General features: G+C 38.1%; 2 protein-coding genes across 4 annotated transcripts in view; one reads left to right on the forward strand and one right to left on the reverse strand.

The window, feature by feature from the left end:
* Nucleotides 1-1,517: 1,517 nt before the first annotated feature.
* Nucleotides 1,518-13,693, reverse strand: pign (phosphatidylinositol glycan anchor biosynthesis, class N). The gene is made up of 29 exons (XM_079259851.1): nucleotides 13,591-13,693; nucleotides 12,955-13,257; nucleotides 12,658-12,779; nucleotides 12,433-12,531; nucleotides 12,078-12,184; nucleotides 11,673-11,797; nucleotides 11,455-11,585; nucleotides 11,249-11,368; nucleotides 11,104-11,144; nucleotides 10,954-11,013; nucleotides 10,637-10,729; nucleotides 10,388-10,443; nucleotides 10,111-10,189; nucleotides 9,387-9,569; nucleotides 9,137-9,276; nucleotides 8,576-8,675; nucleotides 8,299-8,391; nucleotides 6,507-6,598; nucleotides 5,982-6,087; nucleotides 5,793-5,901; nucleotides 5,558-5,660; nucleotides 5,350-5,452; nucleotides 3,306-3,392; nucleotides 3,131-3,186; nucleotides 2,711-2,786; nucleotides 2,320-2,393; nucleotides 2,156-2,198; nucleotides 1,996-2,048; nucleotides 1,518-1,813 (listed from the first exon to the last, which is right to left on the reverse strand). Exons 2-29 carry the CDS (start codon nucleotides 13,179-13,181, stop codon nucleotides 1,690-1,692), a joined length of 2,802 nt encoding a protein of 933 aa, XP_079115977.1. The 5' UTR covers nucleotides 13,182-13,257; nucleotides 13,591-13,693; the 3' UTR covers nucleotides 1,518-1,689.
* Nucleotides 13,694-14,331: 638 nt separating this feature from the next.
* The window catches only part of relch (RAB11 binding and LisH domain, coiled-coil and HEAT repeat containing), a 32,311-nt gene continuing 26,979 nt past the window's right edge, over nucleotides 14,332-19,663 (forward strand). For all 3 annotated transcript variants that reach the window (XM_079260095.1, XM_079260096.1, XM_079260097.1), the window contains exon 1: nucleotides 14,332-14,815. In XM_079260095.1, the coding sequence (XP_079116221.1) occupies nucleotides 14,362-14,815 (454 nt within the window). In that variant the 5' untranslated portion in view covers nucleotides 14,332-14,361. The remainder of the gene's footprint in view (nucleotides 14,816-19,663) is intronic.

The raw sequence follows: 19,663 nt of genomic DNA on the forward strand, positions 1-19,663 counted from the left end.
TGGTTAGAGCTGTGGTGTTGACAGAGGGCTCGATCCATAACTAATCCAATCAGAATGAATGCATAAGATCTATCCTGCATCCTCTAATGGCAACATGTTTGCAAGGTAATGTGTGTGAATACACTGAATTCCTCTTCTACCATTAGGAAAGGCATAGTAAGTGGTCGGGGTTAGAATGTACAGCATGTCATCCCTTCACAGGATATGACATGCAAAAACAAGGGAAGGAAATCAGCATGATGTTCTATATGTTCATTTGAATACTTTTAACAAGACTGCTTCAGTAGTTTAACACTTCAGTGCATTAAACACATCGACACAAAGTAGAAAAGAAGACATTGCATTTACTCTGACCACAAAACTGACACCATGTGATGTTGATGCAACACATCTCTGAGAACAGACATACTGTGTAGAAGTAGCCTGCCACTGCAGATTCGTATTCTTTCAAGTCTATATTAATCAGTGCTTTTCTGTATTTTGGACTGCACTGCGTTGCTGGAGCCTCCCTGTGTAGTTTGTGCATGTATGGGTTCTTGCCAGGTATTACGATTTCCTCTAATAGTCTAAGAACATGCTTGTAAGTTAACTTGTGTCTTTAAAGTCTAGCTAGTAATAAGTGTGTTTGGTTGTCCATCTCTGTGTTAGTCCTTTAATGAGTGCACTCTTGTTTACCCGCAGCTGGGATGGCTAGAATTTGTTCATTTAAGCCAGTGTGTGTATGGCATAAGTTTACTGGGCATTTTTTCTGCAGGTTGACTTCTATGCTAATTTTGACTTTCTGAGGAATGGCCTCATTTTGTCATCAAGCTCTCTTTGGTATGATGCAGAATTCACTTATGTAAAAAAAATGCAAGTCGTCCAGTCACTAAAGCTGCAAAGGAACCTCAAACCTCAACATCCCAGTAACTCAACGATTTCCTCTAAAAAAGCTGTTTTAGCATGTATTTTCCCACCATACTTGATAAATTATGATTTCTTTAATGCACTTTTTGCACAAAATTAGCTATTTTTCCCAGATGCATCCCACACTTGACATATAGGCAATATCAGGACTCCTTGAAACTTATCCTGAGCAAATTTCCTACTGTTTGCCAAACTAGCTATGCCTTCAGCAGACTCGCACACAACCTCCTTTTCTGAACGCATAAGAAGGAGGCCAAGATGCTGCTAAATGCAAAAATGTGGCTGGAATTTGCTTTTTCTATCGCACAGCAATACTAAAATCACCCCATTGGTAAAGACACATGATTTCCTTTCCCTTCTACATTTTTTATTAACAAATACATACCAACAATAAGTCAAATCAACGTCCCCTTTTCTGTTCCAGTTAACAAGCAGGTACTTTTAACAGGAAACAGTGTTGCACACTTTAAGAGTTAAAGAAGTTATCATTCATTAGATCACATATCTCCACTCTTAGCAAAAGTTTAATTCATGGTCAAACATTAAAGTTTCAATGGGTCACATTGGGCAATGATTAATGAAAACTTTGTTTCTGAAGTTATATAAATACATATAAAAACCCTCTATCCAAAGACAGCAGACCTGGGCTGCTGTTAAAAAAGCAGTGCATAATTTGTCATACGCATGAAACACAAAACAACTTATTTAAAAAAAAAAAAAAAAAAAAGAGATAAATAGTAAATACTTATAACCAGCCACCTGAAAACATAAACACATGTTCATTTAGGGAAAGTGCATTTTGGGTTTCCTCCACAGGAAGAGTCTTTGTGATGTGAGCATGTGTGTGACCACACTGAGCAGCATCAGAAAGATCGTCATTGACATCACTATCACATAGTGGCTGATGCTGCAAAAGAGCAAAAATAAATACAGAAATCAAATGAAACATGTCTAAGTGTAAATGTAAATCTAGCAGATCTGATGGAGAACAATGCAAGGAGAGAGGGGGGTGGGAAGGTCTATAAATAAGTCAGGGTATTAATTTGTTATTAATTAATACTTACAAAACCAGTTTTCTAGTTAACCTACCTTGTACCAATGTCCAACCAGCTGCCATAGTCCTGCACCATGAAGAAAAAATGCTGAAGAGAAGGAGGGGTTAGTTCAAAATTGTATGAAAAGGAAAGGAGAAAAAAAGATGGTTGCATTTGCTGGTCAAAACCTTTCAATCTGGCAAAACGGGCCTTACCAGAGCCATCACATCAGAGATAACCAGAACAATAAGGAACAAACTGCAAAAGAATGATAAAAGAAAAATAAATATGGGTATTGTTATGGGTGTAATAAAATGATCCAAAGGGCTGATTAAACTTGCACTGCTGTCTTATTTTAGGTGAAGCAGGAAAAGTTTACCTTCTTGACGAGAGCTGAGTTGCAACTTGGATGGTCTCAAATGTACACATAACTATGATGAATGGAATGATAACCTAAAGGAACAAAAACAACAAGTGGAAACTTAGGAATACATGAATAATTCTAGGGAAAAAAGTGATGGCATAGACATTTCTGCAAGTTCTAAAACACCTTTAGGTAATAATAGATCAGAAACCTTAGCTTTTCATTTAAAAAAAAAAAAAAAGATCCAGGAGGTGAAATGTGCTGCTGAGAATGCACATATGCTAGCAAAACAGAGAGATTAAAACACATTAAGTCGTCTGTATATGTTGAACCAGTCTGCAAGACAGCAACTCTGCCCTGGAAATCAAGCATGTAATGTAGAAAGAACGTACTCAACAAACAGTACCTTCCACATCATAAGCCCTCCCATGATAAAGGGGTTGAAAACCGTGAGAAAACAGTAAACAGAGGCCGGGTCAAAGCTAAACACCAGGAGAAAGAAGCAGAGTAAGTGAATGTACACAAAGCCCAACCTCTCTCTTTATATCTCAACTGAAGGGTATTTTGGATTAATACATATATTAAAACTGCCTAAAGCCCCCCCCCACCCCCAAAGAAATATAAAGACATATAGAATGCAACACAGTAGTTTATCTAAATGATGCAAATAAGTCAGGGTCTAGTCAGTGCTGTCTTCACAGGGAACTTGTTTCCTTCCTGTATACAAATAATGCAGTGCGAAGAACCTGAAAAATGACACATCATGCAAACCTGGCTAAAAAACCACTTGTAATTTTACCGTCATTAACAGCACAAAAATATATACCTATTAATAGATGCAATGTTTCCAGTGCCAAAGAAAGCTGTTATTATAAAAAATACCTAAAGAAAATTTTGTCAAGAAAAAAAGAGCAGAGGCAACAAGAAACGTTTTGTACGTGTGTGTCTGTGTGTGTGTTTTCATCAAAATCACTGTTGGAAATGCTAATGAAAAAGGATACAAAAAAATATGCTCTTCTGATGTCATCCAGCTTTAGTTGTCGGATCTTGCTGATATCAATGTTTGATGAGAAATCAATAGTGGACAACTGCAAGAAAAAACACGAAGACAATATGTCTACAAAGCAAACACAGATCAGTCTACATCATGAAGAGCTGGGTCGTTCACACAGGGGGTTGACATGAGTGTGTGAGCTTCTTATGTCCACACAAATATTTTTCTCTTTTTTTGTCATGTGTGGAGCTCTTCAAGGCTCCATTCTTGGTCCAGCCCCCCCTCAATGTGCAGGTGGTCTTTGTTGACTTTGACCAAACTCTACATGTCACCAAAAAATAAAAACTAAACTTTCTGCTCGCATGTAACGGACTGCTGATCTAAACTTGTTTAATCTCAATAAAAACAAGACTGAGATTAAACTATTTGAACACACAGTCTTGTAGATTTCAGTGTTATGAGAGGGAAAAGTGTTTTTATTTAATGTCAGTGTCGGTTTCAATCCACTGACTTGCTGTTTGTTAATGGATTCATGTTAATCCTGAATGCCACTTTTTTTTTTTTACATGCAATATTTTACTCTGACATGTACAGAGACTCTTTCCTTTGTCTTTAATAGTATTTGACTTTTTACATAGTTTATTCATTCTATAGAAAAACTTATAAACTAATATATTGTCATATTTATATAGCAGAAATATTCTTTAAAAAAGTGAGCAGTATAATCTTGTCCTGTTTATCACAGAAGTAAACTAAATGTTCATGTATATGAAATTTGATACTAAATTAGTTTATTCTTCAGTGAGTGGCAGCGTGGTGTTGGGTGACTCTCCTAATGTCCACTGAAGTGGCAAATTTGCAACTATACCGTCCACATTTATGAAAATACTAGAAAACAGAATGCAACTAGGCGTCCACTGCACATCAAAGGGTTATGGTTTTATTTTGTGTTGATCTGACTTCAGCCTTTCAAGCTAAATCTTTCATCATATTCAAGTTAAAGAATTTCGACCAATCAGATGTTCCAAGATGCAAATACAGAAACAGAGTTGATCTGTCTTTGTACTCGCTGCTCAACTTGTCTGTTTATAGAAGATCTATTTAGACTTCAGAAAGCTTAAAGAGCTTTAACCGTTTGTTTCCATTTATTTGACTCATTTAACCCACCGTGCTTCACTGTTTTTATGGGGTTCTTGGATTATTTAAGTTTTGTTTGCGCAGCACTTTTTTCTGCTCGTACTGGATTTAAAAGTGCTTTATAAATTAAATTATCACCCTCAGTGTATTAAAGAGGTGAGCAGGGAAAAAAATGTAAACTTAAACTAGAAACATGTTTTCTCAAGATGACCTGTGCAAATCTGCCTTTAGAGAAGTATCCTGAATAAAAGAGGTGTTATTTTATACAGTTAAGGTTAAGCATCTCAGGTCCATGACTTTAACTGTTTTCAACTCAACTTTATTTATAAAGCTCTTTAAAGCGACCAAAGTTGGGACAACGTGCTGTACATCAGCCTAAAATGACTAGATAAATAAATAAAACAATAGGTCATATAAGGAATAAAAAATTAAATAAAATTATAAAACAAAATGAAGAAATAAATAAAACCAAATAAAACCCAAATTAAAACCAAAATATAGCACACTGACCAGAAGCATATTCACACTGGGTTAAAAGCCAAGGAATAAAAATGGGTCTTCAGATAAGTTTTAAAAATGAACAGTGAGGAAGCTTGTCTAATGTGGAGGGGGAGCTCATTCCACAGTTTAGGAAAAAGCTTCGTTCCCCTCTGAGCTTCCGTTTGGACCTCAGTACGTCCAGGAGCAGCAGGTCAGCTGACCTGAGGCACTGAGCAGGAGTGTGGGGATGGAGAAGCTCAGAGAGGGAAGGAGGGGCCAGACCATTTAAAGATTTAAAAACAAATAAAATAATCTTTAAATTAATTCTATATCTATACTTCTAAAAAAAAAGTTAAAAAAAAAAAAAAGAAAAAAGAAAAAAGTAGCCCCTGTAAATCTGAAACAGATGTGATGAGGTTGAGGTAAACATCTACCTCTTGCCTGCCAGAGACACCTTGAGCGAGCAATGCCTCCTGTTCAATGTTGATCCACACAAACATTAACCAAGATAACACTGGGGGGAACAACGCCTCTGACCTAGTAAGAAGCAAGCAGATATTAAAGATATTCAATGCATTTTGCTGGAATGATAACTCTCCATACAACATCTAATTTGAAGTGTTGATGTGTTTTATGTCTCACCCAGTGCTGAGCAGCAGGTATGTGGACGTGAGAGACAAAAATATGCTGAGGAGTCGATGGAAAAGACGCGTAGAGCTCAGCAAAGGAACAAATATAGAAGATGCTGGGAGAAGATAACAGAAGTTTGAACACACGTCTTTTTATTTCGGGTCAGTCCATAAAAACCTGCATGTATCTGGAATTTCTGCAGTGTTGAACACCGGCAGCATCTCGTGCTTGCTTCCAACCCTCCTACCTAATGAAATCCAGCTGATGATCTGATTAGGAAGTGGCAGGCCCTGTTTCTGCTGCAAGCTGGAGTGTGTTAGGGATGGCACGTACGCGCACACACCCACGTGGAGCATCTGTTGCGGTTGATGGAAATGATTTACTAAACTCAGTGACGAAACCCAACAAGCACCTATGCAAAGTGCATCGTAGCTACCTGAATGAAAAACTGCTGCCTGTCGCTGAAGTGCAGAGGTGTCCTCCGATGTGATGACCACAGGAAACAGGCAGAGGTGAAGAGAGTGAGCAGACCTGCACAAGTACTGAGTACACAAACATCCCAGGATGATATGTGTCAGCTTCATGCAAACACATGTATGCTGTGTGAAGCTTCTGCTGGAAATAAACAACTTATGAAAGACTTATCTTCTTCTAACCTCTCTAGCAAGACCATTATGTGTTAGTAAAAGAGGAAATATGCAGATATTTATGTAGTTTGCCATCTATGGGTGGCTTTCATTTTGATTGCAACATCTTTCAACTGAGACCAGAAATATGTTTTTTTTATTCCCCCATCAGTCACGTCAGATGTCACGTCAGCACTGCTGAAGACATTTTCTTTAGTATGTCGAAGTAAACTATTTCAGTGTAACTGACCTGACCTAAGTGTGATTTCTGAGTATTATTCGAGACATTGTGCTAAACATTCTGAGAAATGGGAAGAAATGAAGGAAGCACTCACACCAGGTGTAGGTTAGGCTCTCTACCCACAACTGGCATCAGGGGAAAGGCAGCCAAACACAGACAGCCCAGAAACCAGCTGAGTGAGCGAAACTACACAGGAACAAAGATAAATATAACTGTCAGCGGCAATGATCACAATCCAACAAAATTGAGCATCTGTTCAACTCAATGAGCGCTTCACACATAGCAGCTATACTGCACGAAGCTGTTTCTTAGTCAGCAAGCTCTCACCGACTGCAGCAATGCAGAAACGGTTTACATCACACCTACCCAAAAACATGGCTCTTTTCATGAGTTTTCATCTTAAAATCTTCACACAAACACACATTAAAATACATAAAGGTCACAAGGTCAGGTCACAAGACAAGCGGCTCTACCACTTGAGCCGCGATTTAAAAACGGGGAATAGAGGCTCAGATACACAGACATTAACACAATAGGATTAATGTGTGAGTATCCAGTAGAACATTTTAAGATGGTAACTGAGTTTTAGGTAAAACAGATTGACTGACCTTTTGTCCTTTGATTATGATATAGCATATTGTCTGTGTCCTGCGATGGACTGCGAGCTGTCCAGGGTGTACCCTGCCTTTCACCCAAAGACTGCTGGGATGGGCTCCAGCTTCCCCCTGACCCCTAATCGGACTAAGCGGTTAGGATAATGAATGAATGAATGAATGTAGTCTATGTATGATGTCTTGGTATTGTACTGTTTTAAGTCCATCAACCTGCCCAGGACTGGAATGAAAATTACTGTTTGGCTCTAATCTTGTATATTTAGATAAACATTTACATGAATTATTCCCCATTTGTAAATGTTGATCCCCTTTCTCCTTGTCCCTCTGAAGGGGTCGCCACGGCGTGAATTGGGACACGCTTTACACCGGATGGCTCATTTTGACGCAGCCCGGTGCATTTATCCGGGCTTGGGACCGGGCCTCAGAAAACAATCGTGTTCCCCTCAGGGCCGCAGCAACGTATGGGAGTAGGACTCAAAGGCAGATATCTAAGCTGACTGCAAGGAAGCAAACTTTTGTCAAATAATTGTGGATGTAGAGAGAAAATTTGTAAAACTAGATGATGTTTGGTTGTTCTTTTAAAGTTTGGATGGTGAAATGTCTCAATACATATACAAGTCACACTCAGTTTAATTTATTAATAAAAACATTAATGGATTAACTGAATCATGATGTAGATTTTATAAATCACTTATCAGTTATAAAATCATGGCATATTTTATTTTTTAAATATTGAGTTATTCTAATAAAATTGAATTAGATGTGAAATCAGCTGATGATCCATTGTAGGTTTCATGATGATGAGATGAAAATCTTCTAATGCTGGGATAGTACTCCAACTTCAGATTCATTTGCTTTAAACAAAAACTTCAGGAACATTAGCTCAACTCTAACAGAACCGGATGCTTCACCTCAGGTTTTGGAGGTCTGGAAGTTTCTTTGCAAAGTTCCATGTTTAAAGGTCTTATATTTTATCTGTAGAGGATTCTGAAAATTGAATCCATACCTTAAATGAAACCACCTGATTAGGAAATCTAAGAATAGTTTCAGTGATGGAGTGTAGTTCTAATGAAAGTATAATATTGTACTTTAAATTGGAACATTTTCCACAGTGTGTGTATTCCTCTTCTTCATGGAAAACCCCGTAGCAAACTTCCTGGTAGGGACTTTTTTTACATCCCACATTGGAGGAAAAAAAGTTATGTAAATTAAGAATGACATTACTTACCTGGTTAAATTTCACTCCAGCAACATTATTTGACATTAAGTTACCTTTGCCTTGCCAAAAAGTCCCAACAGGAGGGGCCACAGGGAGAGGACAGCCAGGCCTACAGTCAGCATGGCACGATGAAAGAAACTCGCCACCTGGGGGCAGCAGAGGTAAAACAATCACTGAAGATGCAGCCATCTCCCATAAACCCTAATATACTGTAAGATAAAACTATGTGATCAGACTAATATTATTTACTTACTTGGTTTATTTTTTAGTAACAAAGAGCCGTACATTTATCTGCACACAAGCAGAAATAATTGATTCAGAAACACCTACCAGCAGCTCGATCCCACATGCCACCAGCAAAAAGTAGCCCAAACATTTCCACAGTGGCAGGGAGGGGGCTGACTGGATCAAATCTGTAAGAGCTCCAGATCTACAAACAGGGACCATAGAGAAGATATGTTTTCTACTATGAAAACGAAGAGAAAAAGAAGTATGCTATTCCTTTCAAAGAGGAGAAAAACAGACAGAAATACTCATTCAAAGAGCGTTATTATTGCTTTTCTACTCCTGGGTTTGACATATAACCCAGGAGTTATATGTCCTGGGTTATATGTCAATGTAAATGGCATCTGCTTTTTTAATTCAATTATATGGTGTTTGCAAGTATGTTGGAAATCCTATCTGACTACAACATCACTCTCAAAGAACTTCAAATAGGAATCTAAATAATTGATAGAAATAATGATGTATATTTGTGGATAAAACAACAATAGATTTATATAGTGCTTTTCAAGGCACTCAAAGCACTTTACGCTGAATCCATTATTCATTCACTCCTCATGTGTGTTACTTGAAAAGTAAGATTTTTTTTTCCACTTGTATGTTACTCACTCTTTAAATACAGAGTACCACACCGGGACAGGCAGCAGGCAGTAAACATAGTAAGTAAGAGGGCTTCTTTGGATGAGCAGGAACGCTGCAATCACCACTGCCACACATAAACATAGCCTTGCTAAATTATGACTGGGAATCTGCACACACAGAAGATGAATACCAACTTAACAAGTCTTTCAAGTTTCATGAACCAGTTTTAGAGGCAATATAAAGTGAATATGCAAAGATTAAACATCAGCAGCCCAACCTGTTTGGTGAGATTAGGGTGTCTGTTGAGGCTGGCGTGAGTTCTCAGTATGATTAAGATGACATATGAGGTCCAGCCAACAAATCCAAGAACCACGCTGCAGCCCAGAAAGAAGCGGTCATAGGTGTGGTAGTAGACCAGTCCTTCCAGAGACAAAGCTATCAGAGACTGGCACAGGGAAATCTGACAGGATACAGATCAGGCTACATCAGTGGGAGTGTTTTAGTAAATATTCTATAGTGAAAAGGAACATTTATTACAAATAAAAAAAAAATTTAAAAAAAGGCCAAAAAAAAAAAACATGTAAAATCAGTCTAATGGTTTTTATTTCAACAATGCAGCTCTAGTGTTATATGGTGTGTTTGTATCAGTCAGCAGTCAGTAAAACAACAGTATGGTGCATTAAAACATAAAAAATAGTCTTATGTAGAAACAACTTTTCTTTTAGTTTCTTTTTTTACTGATGATTTTAAAGCGCTTTTTTATTTTTGCATTTAAACGTTTGGGCTCAGGAATAAAATAATACTTTTTTCAGTAGCTTTTTGTGGTTTAACCTGAATGGAAGTATTTGTGTTAAATCAGCATGTGACTTTGCCTCTTATTGATCGCTGGCTCCTGAACTCAATTTGAAAAAAGTATCATGGGAAAATTTGTGTTGTTGGCAAACATCAAATCAGTCTAATATTGTATTGTGATCAAACTTAAACTTTTCCTTTATACTTACAGCCTCATTGAACTTCTCTAGCTGAATCAGTATTTGTGCCTTATGGATGAATTCTGCTTGTTTTGACTCAGTCAAGTGTCTGAAAAAAGGAAAAAGAAAGAAATACAGACGGAGTGTGAAAGATATTGACAACATAAGGGCGAAATCTTTGCCTTGACACAAATACAACCATAAAAGCTGAAAAATTACCCTATTTAATTTGCATTAATAAACATTCTTAAGAACTCTTAACTGATCTCTCACAAATTCAAAGTAAAATTACTTTTATTGTACTTACTGGTATGGTGTAAAGAGAAAAGACAAAGTAGTTTCCTTTTTCTGCTTCATTTTCATCTAATAAAAACACAGATATATATGAATTACTGTGCTTAATAACAGCATCACAAATATGTCACATCATGCAGAAAGTCAAAGAGTTACCAAGCAAATGTCCCAAACAGATTAAACTAAGCTTTAATTCTCTTGTTTGGAGTCATTCCACATCAACACACCAGCTTATGTATAACAAAAATGTCTGCTGTGATACCTGGAACTGCTCCAGTACTTGAATAGCATTTGTGTACATGCTCTCTGCCTTGAAGTGGTCGCTGTTGTTTAGGTAGAGGAGCGGCAACACACCCTGAACAGACACATAGAAAACATTTAGATTTTCACAACAACTCAGAGTTTGGATTGTGATTGTTAGAAAATATTTTATTACACATAAAATCTGTTCAACTGTTTTTGCAGTGACTTAAATGTGCTTTCAAAAAGTCGGTTTTGGCATTTCTGGTACTGCAGCGAGTGGTTATAAATAAAAATAACTAGATTATTTCTCTGTCTGCCGTTTATCCACTGACTTACAACTGAGTTTACAGGGATGGGCAAACCAATGAGGGAAGCCATGAGTGGAGCAATATCTGCCTGGAGAAACAACAGGAGAGCATAAGATTAAAACTGATTAACTCATGACAGCCAAATTCCCCCAAAGTGTCTTTTTTTTGTGACCTTTACCTGGCTGACATCAACTCTGCGAATGTGCTCCAATTTCCAATCTGAGAGAAACAGCAGGAAATATGTGGGGGAAAAAAATAGAAACTCAGCAAAACATGTGGTGTTAAAACTAGAGGATAAAGTAAATATAAGCGATTCAGAGTACCTTTCAGGTATCCATCCTCGTATGGTTGAGGTTCTGTCACTCTCTGGGCGTTATTAACTCCAGCTCCCCACACCACTAAAGGGGTGAGTGTCTCAGAAGGGTGGCCTGCTCCGTGGGAGCCTTTAAGCACATGTATACAAGTTTTTAAAAAAAGGAAAATATAGCAGTTTAATATACTCTGTAATTATTCCACCACTAAATCTTACCCCAGTTTGTCATGCCGTGATCAGAGGTAAACACATATGCTGTTCTGCCATCATGACCAAAAAACTCCTCAACAACAGACACGATCTCAGCTACACCCATGTCCACCAGATGAATATTGTCTAGGTATTCCCTGCAAAAAAACAAAGTACAGTATTCATTGGTCAGTGCAGATTTGGAGGAATCTGAGTTCAAGAAAAACTCAAAGAAAGGAACTGACTGTGACATTGGTCTGTGAGCATGTCCATTAGTGTCAATGCCAAGCAGATGTAGGAAGAAGACATTCTTATCCTCGAGCAGACTGGTCTTCAGGGTGGAGTTCGTCTTCGCTGACTTAAAAAAGGACTGTTACAAAGAGAAAAGGCTGTTTGATGTCTTTTTAAAATAATTGTGCAAATCTTCATGCAAATCTTCTGTTTCTTAATAATATGAAAACAAGGCTACAGGCTTATGAAATGAATAAAAATGGCTTCACACTCAGAGCATGAACTGTGTGAGTATAAAGTCCATCTGTGTTTTACATCAGCCAGTTCTTTTTATAAACTGATTTTGGAAATCTAATTAATTATTATGAAAAGATCAATGGCAGTAGCTAGATTTATTTTTGGTATTTCCACCACCGTACTTTGACTTGAGTGAAAACCCAGCTGTCCAGCCTGGAGGCATCTGTGGAGGCAAAGTCCTCCTCCACAGCTGGGTATGTGTGGGTGTACACATGGTCTCCACTGGCACCTACAAGAATTCAAACCAGGGAATTAAACTAAATTTTCATTAAATAATTTAATGCTTTTACTATCCAAACATCTGGAAATTAAAGAAAAGATAATAGTACAAATGATGTGATGATAAATCATAGCACATGCTTTATGATTAGCTGAAATTTGTATTTTTTATAGACATCATCTGTAACATTTTGCTTTTTGCAAGAACTGCATTAGTGTTTGTATATGTGAGCTTCATGAAGGTGTGAGGGCGAGCACCTTTAGCAAACATGGGCAAGATATCAGGGCTTCCCCAGCACCAGGTGTATCTGCTCTCATTAAACACTGAATCAAACTCCACAGGGTTCTCCTTCCAGCCTGAAAATATGCACAAACACAGTCAACTCTAAGTACAAAAAGATACATCATACAATGATATTCTGAAGCAGACAGAAATAAAATATAAATAAAAAAACTTCTGGCTTGTTGTTGTCAAAGAATCACCTTTAGCAACTGCACTAACGTCCTCATAGAAGCCTGCGATAAGGGCAACATGACCGGGCCGGGACTCAGTGGGCACACGTGTGTGTGACACACCCCAGGTACCAGTCTTTTCTATAACACTCCTGATGTAAGGACACAAACAAATATATGCTCATGCTTGTTGCTAATGATACACAGAGCAGAAAAACAATCCCACTTTTGATGCTAAAAACTGTAAAACATACTGTTCCAATTACAGAATAAATAAGCCCACAAACACTCCACATGAGAGATCACTAACTAAAATCTGTTCCTGACCTCAGGTATGGAGTCCTAGATGAGCCGTTGGGGAGCAGAGTGAAGAGACTGTCGGCTCTGAGGCCATCTGCCACCACCAGCACCAGTCTGGTAGCAGGGGGAGAAATCTGTGTGCTCTGTGGTGTCATCCCATGGACCAAGGGAGAGGTGAAGTAGATGTCAAAAATGGACAGGAAGAAGACTACATGGACTGTCAGTCCAACCATAAAAAAGGTGATCATCCTCATTTTGAGTGACAACAACAACTATGAAGATAGTTGAGAAAGAGGAATGGAGATTTTGTCTAGAGGTAAATGAAAAAGACTGAAAGAAAAAAAAAGACAGAATTAAATAACATATGGAAACAAAGAACTGACAGAAATACAGTCTGGCTTTCCATTCAGGATTTAAAAGTTAAATAAAACAGATTTAAAAGTTACATTAAACAACAACAGCATTAGTGTAGAACAAGTTAAACAAAAGCATTGGCCATGAAAAGGCTGCTTAAGGGCAGGTCTAATCCGTTCACCATATGTCATTAGCCAATGTCCAAAAACTAATGTCACACTTAACTTAGCTGGAATCTCTACCAGCATACTATCAAAATGTTGAAAAACAATCAACTACTTCATTAAACTTTTTTTTTCAAAGCCTTACCTGTATATCTCATCAATGGACCCCTTGCATTAAACAGCAGATGCTGTCTTCTTCAAGAAGGAATGGGCGAACCAAGCTATAAACCATTATTCCATATTTTGGCCATTCATTCATTTGTCAGACTACACGGATTTGTCTTCAGTTCAACCTTCGTAGATGACTAATTATATGCCCAGAGAACCGGGAAGATCGAGGCCCTGCATTCCAAAACTAGATCAAACTAATCTATAAGTAGTTCCTTTTACAAAACCTACTGCCGCTCTTTCTAATGAGATTACTGCAAGAAATACAGGCACCACGAGCATTCTCTTCCTTGTTGTGATTCCGACGTTGATTGTTGACGCATTTGCTTTGCAGCTGAATTATGGGTAGTGTAGTTGAACCACGTTTTTTTCTTTTAGTTGGTTTTGTCTTAAAATGTTGCAAAAATAAATAATTTTGTTCTTCCATTACAGTACAGTTTAACTATTTACACAATTATTATAATTATTTTTTACAATATATGAACTAGCATAAGCTGTCAACTCTCCAACGTGCCCTGCCCAGTTACCTCTGTCATATCCAATTATTTCCGGTTATCCTGTAAAATAGGCGGGCTTTAGAATTACGTACGTCTAATTTGGCCAATCATCGTTCCGCATTTCTTTCCCTTGCAAAAAGCCACCTACACCTCTATCCATTCAGGAAGAAGCGAGTCTGATTTGCTTAGCTAGCTTAGATTGCTAAAAAAAAAAAAAAAAAAAAAAGAAAGAAAATCTTTATAGTGGAAAAATGGCGTCGGTCAACCCTTTTAATCTCAGTGATTCTGAAGAAGAAGCGGAAAGGCGGCCTAATGAAACAGTTGACACAGAGAGAAGCCCTAGTGAAGGGGCACCAGGGCCACCGCCAGGCAACCCGTTCTCCCCGCCTGCAGACGTCGAACCTCCGACGCTCCTGCTGTCTAGCAACCGGACGAGCCCCAGTGGTGAGGGCATCTCGGTGTCGGCCGCGGCCACCTCCTCCATGGCAGGCACCGCCGAGACACGGGTATCTACGGATGTTATCGCTGCTCAGCTATTACGAGATCAGTACATTTTAACAGCACTGGAGTTTCACTCCGAACTGCTGGAAGCCGGTAGGGAGCTTCCGCGGCTGAGGGATTATTTCTCCAACCCTGGCAACTTCGAGCGACAGAGCGGCACTCCACCTGCCAAAGACCAGGTACTTGGACCTGGAGGACCACTGAGTAAGTAACATTAGCTCCTCCCGATGCTATTCGCAGCAGTTCGCATGCTCTATATTTAATGTTTCATTACACAAAGCCAACCTAGCAAGCTAAAGTTAGCTTGAAACGCGGTTTTTGGAAGGCAATTGATCTTGAAGTATCATCTTGCCGCTCCTGCTACACCGCTCGAGGGCCGCAGTCATCAAACGGGTTTTAAGGGTCAGATGTCTTTGTAAACAGCATAAAGCCCAAGGAAATATCTTAAAACGTGATAAGCTTGCTTAAAGTGGACGGATGCGTCATATCGTGACAAACCTGTAGCGGGTACAACCAGGGCATTTGATCCCTGTGGGAAACAGCCCTTGTACTCAGGCCACAGCGAGGTCAGAGGTGAGGATCAGCTGCAAAAAACAGTAAAAGACTTAATGCACCTACTCCCACTAATGAAATTATTCATTTACTGTAATAATTTAGATACCAAAAAAGGCTATTTTGCATTTGAAAGTTAGACCATCGCTTTTTGAAAGCGTCCTCGTGTATTTTTTACCAGTATGCTCTCTGGAAATAGGCTCATAACACACATAGTATGCAAATAGTTACCATAGTTACAGCCCAAGCCACAAATAAAGACTGCTTAGAGCTCAGATGGTAGCTCAAACTCCACATTTGCTTTGACTGGGTGTAGGGTCCCTTGATTGAAGGGAATATGAGTGACAAGACTAACTTAGTGGTCCCATTTCAGACTTTGGCCCCATTGAACTTACACCTACAATGTAATGCACCATGTTTCTTTTCATCTGAATTGTTAGCCCACTAAAGCAAAGTATGCTAAATTGGGAAACATATACACTCATAAAACAATACAACATTAGGTATAATTACTTAGTAATAATACATTTTTTTACTGTTATGAACCATATGAATGGACCATTTGTACTTTTTGAATAATAGAAAGGACTTGTTATAATTCTTTATTGTAGTAATTTTAAATGTGATTTAGTTTGGGAAATGCAGGCAGGAAAAAGTTGTTGTTTTTTTTTTCTTTTTTAAACATATTTTTTTCCACCATCACCTGTTTTCTAATGATCTGTGAAACTTGACGATAAAGTGCCGTGCCACTCAGGTGAGTGTAATTTGCCTCCTCGACTGTAATTCCAAATTAAGATGTGAAAATGCATTTATTATGTCTCAAATCTATCCATTGGTTGTCTGAGAAAAAGTTTTTAGTTGTTAGTTTTATTTTTTCATCATAAATTTCAAACTGTATTTGTTTGGACTTCCAGATAAAATCCAGTCTTGGGATTGGGAATTGCTTAATGTCATAGTAGTGGCACTGCTACTCTAATTATTTTAGACCTGTAGCATTTCCAGCATTGTACATCTCAGAGCCAGTGAATATAAACTAAAAATAAGGGTTGCAGATTTTTTTTTAGGTCTGGCAGTTGCAAGAAACTGAAATGTAAAATCTGTCTTACACAGAAAATGAAAACCCTGAAACAAATGATAAGTAGACATGAAAGAAATGCATCGCCCAAGGCTTTGTCATATTTCCTCTGCAGATTAATCTGATAGCCAGGATATCATGTGATCACTGGAATGATCTTTTTCTTGTTTGATGGACTCCCCAGTTGCAACACAACAGTCAGGCATATCTAAGTAGTCGTTATCGAGGGAATGATCTGTGTGTTTTGTTTTGTTTTTACAGAGAGAGACAGTCAAATGGCGTTGAAAAGATCCATGTTGTAGCTTTAACATGTGACTAGACTATGTGACAGCACACAAATACTCAGCTTTTAAAAGGATGCACCAAGAACTTGTGGATTATTTAATAGCAAATTGCTTGGTTCAACTTTGCCTTTATCTATATCTGGGTTAAACAATGCCTTATTGAGATCTATGTATCATCTTATACAGAATAACAGAAGTCATCAGGTGACCTGCCAGGCATGTACTTGATGAGATCACTATGATTACACAACCTGTGCCTGTGAGCTATAAGCAGTTAATGGCATTGACAGCGTGCTGCATCTGCAGCCTCATGAGACACCAAGACATCTTCCACCACATCTCTAATATGCAGCGAGGAGGTATGAGTGATACTCCCTTGCCCCATCATTGGCCTGTCAGGTAGTTCAAGTTCAAGTGACAGATTTTAGAGCAGTCATGTTAATTGTTGCATGAAAATGTATAGTATAGCTTTGTGAAAAGCCTTTGCAAAGAAACTGAATACTTTTTAGTTGTTGTAGGCATATAATATGTTATATAAGTTAATAAAACCACTAGATACTCACTTAAGTTCTATATTTGAGATGCTATGTTTAACATTGAAATAAATATTATGTAACAACAACTCACTGACTTTGGAAAGATTGTGGATTTATTGATATTTTTGTTTTGTCCCTGATTAGCCTGGCAATGAGTGAGAAGAATATTTTTATCAGGAAGGGCTGGGGATGTATAAAATATGTGCTTGATAGACAATGCAACACAAGATAGTGTCATTTTTTGTAACATAGAATGCACAGTAATATGGTATTTATCTAATCTAAGTTGTTTTGCATAGACCTACATTCTCCAGTAACCTTGTTGTTGAGTCAAGTAACAATAATTTCTATGAGTGTAAAATCAGATATGGAGCTTATGACTAAATTGTAATGCATTCCCCTGTCCTTACTGAGAGAGAATGCAGATATTTTACCTCACTTATAGACATTTGGGGCTGATGACTTCCCATCTTGACTTTGAACAGAAACCTTTTTTTTTTTAAAAAGTTTTTAATTTTGTAAAAATTGTTGAAATCTTTGTCTTTGTCTCGACTTTACACACAAAGACAGATACACAGAGGAGGAAAGACGCTCCTGCATTCATTCAGCGTTGCTTGCTTCATTCTAGACATTTTCTTGATCATTTTGTCACACTTGTATTTCTGATTTTATCATATAAATGCAACGATTCTCAGTCAAACGTCATTAAAAAGTGCAAAGCAGCCCTGTTATTAAATATCCAAACAGCAGTGATATTAATACTAATTTGTAAAGATGTGACCAAGCTCTCCCTGTTTCTTTTGAAAAGGGAACAGAAACCTAATCGGCTGCTTTGACTGACCTATAGAGGGAGTCTGATCAAAAACAATTACAATAAATTTTGGTTTTTAATGATTAACATACCCTCACCATTTAGTAGCACATAAGCTCTCTCTGGTCTTTCCATCCTTTTGTCTGTCTCGGGGCAGTAAGTTAGGGGGGGTTTGGTATTGTGTGAGACGGTGATTGATGGCATAGTTGGAGTATTGGCAAGCCTCCATGTCGTTTGAGCTGGCTCCAACTGGCTGGCTGTTAATATTTCTCTGCCCTTCAGAAGTATGTGTGTTTACTTGTGTGTCTCCACATGCAGGTGGTTTTGTGCAGGGTTATGCCGGTGTCTATGTGCAAGCATCTTAGGTCACAATCTCAGCGTGGATTATAACTGTGTACTAGGGTTTGACTGTTATTTGCACAACTAAATAGATTCAAAGTACCAAAACGTTTTCCATCAAAACTGTTGCTGTGACAACAAACCATTCAGATGTATTTCTTCTATCTACATAGGTTCAGTGGTGTAATTTTCCTTCTAAATCCATTTACAAAGTGTGATTTTGAGACCAAAATGTGCATACAGATTTGTGGTCATGTCTCTGCGGTCTTTATAATTTGCTGGCCAGTGTCTCATCTTCATAATAACCACATTCTAGATCTGGGTAAGTCCTGCCAAAATATCCCTCAATTAAATTAAATGAGGTTGCTGGCTTGCTTCTGATAGTCCATTCTCTCTGGTTTCTTTTATTTCTACCCATTCTTTTTTAAACATTGTTTTTGGTCAAGTACTAAATGATGTATTTACTCTATCCCTCTGTCACTGTCTCTTTCTACTGGCTAAAGCAGGATTTATTCAGGGTCTTTGTGTCTATACAGGATAAAAGGTCAACCATGCATGAATAAAAGGCATCCGTGCACACTAGAACTGCATTCTTTTCCCCATACACACATGCAAACAGTAGCCACTCACAGCAGAAATCCTGGTCTTCACAGGAAAACCCAGTTGAAACCAGCATAACAGAGCAATGACACACATCCAGCGCTGCATTGCTCTCGGTCACAGGACCCAGAGGGTGTGTGTCCTGGGTCAATCTGCATGGTTATACATGTGATAAACACGCACACACATACAATGAACAAATCCAGTCTTGTTATTTTCACATGTCTTGAAGTTTGTTGTAAAAAGTATTTTAAGTACAAAAGAAATCATTTCTGTCAGTTCTTGTATGATCATATTGGCATCATAGTTTCACCATCCTTTTACTTTGTAAACGCTATTTATTTAATCATAGTCAGGTTTACAGATTAGCCTCCTTTTTTTTTCTGTCTTTTCATCTTCTCTTCATTGCTCACGCATTCTGTGCTCGTGAGGTCTGCTAAGCCTGGCTTTTAGGCCAAAAAAAGGCCATATTTTGCCTGACCTTCTCCTGGTTCTGGATATCAGAAAGCAAATAGGCCAATCTCACACATGCACTGCTGTGGAAAGGAAGAAAGCTAATAACACTGACAAACCTACCAGAGAAGCCTTTCTCAGTGAAATGTGAGCATGAGTATGCTTACTTATCAGCTTCATTTTGTTATTGAGGTAATAATGCTTCTGCTACTTTTATACTCATGTGGAATGGGTGTTTTCATTAAGTTCAGCTAAATGAGCACTTCATGACAGGGTTAGCTTTCACCATCACTGATTTATGTTGTTCATAAAGTAAAAATATCTCAGTTTATAAAGCTAAAGGAAACTTTACTTAAGTTTCACTTCAGATTGTTGAAAGATTTACAGGCTTGTCTGAATCTG

The sequence above is a fragment of the Telmatherina bonti genome (assembly GCF_933228915.1).
Source record: "Telmatherina bonti genome assembly, chromosome: 20".
Lineage (NCBI taxonomy): Eukaryota > Metazoa > Chordata > Actinopteri > Atheriniformes > Telmatherinidae > Telmatherina > Telmatherina bonti.

What these genes read in the sequence shown, in the direction of transcription:
- pign (XM_079259851.1), bottom strand. Translation starts at nt 13,181, where the DNA reads ATGAGGATGATCACCTTTTTTATGGTTGGACTGACAGTCCATGTAGTC. An exon ending in TCTAGGACTCCATACCTGAG is followed by an intron (nt 12,780 to 12,954) that starts GTCAGGAACAGA and finishes TCCTTACATCAG; the next exon opens with GAGTGTTATAGAAAAGACTG. An exon ending in CATCAGCTGGATTTCATTAG is followed by an intron (nt 5,661 to 5,792) that starts GTAGGAGGGTTG and finishes ATCTTCTCCCAG; the next exon opens with CATCTTCTATATTTGTTCCT.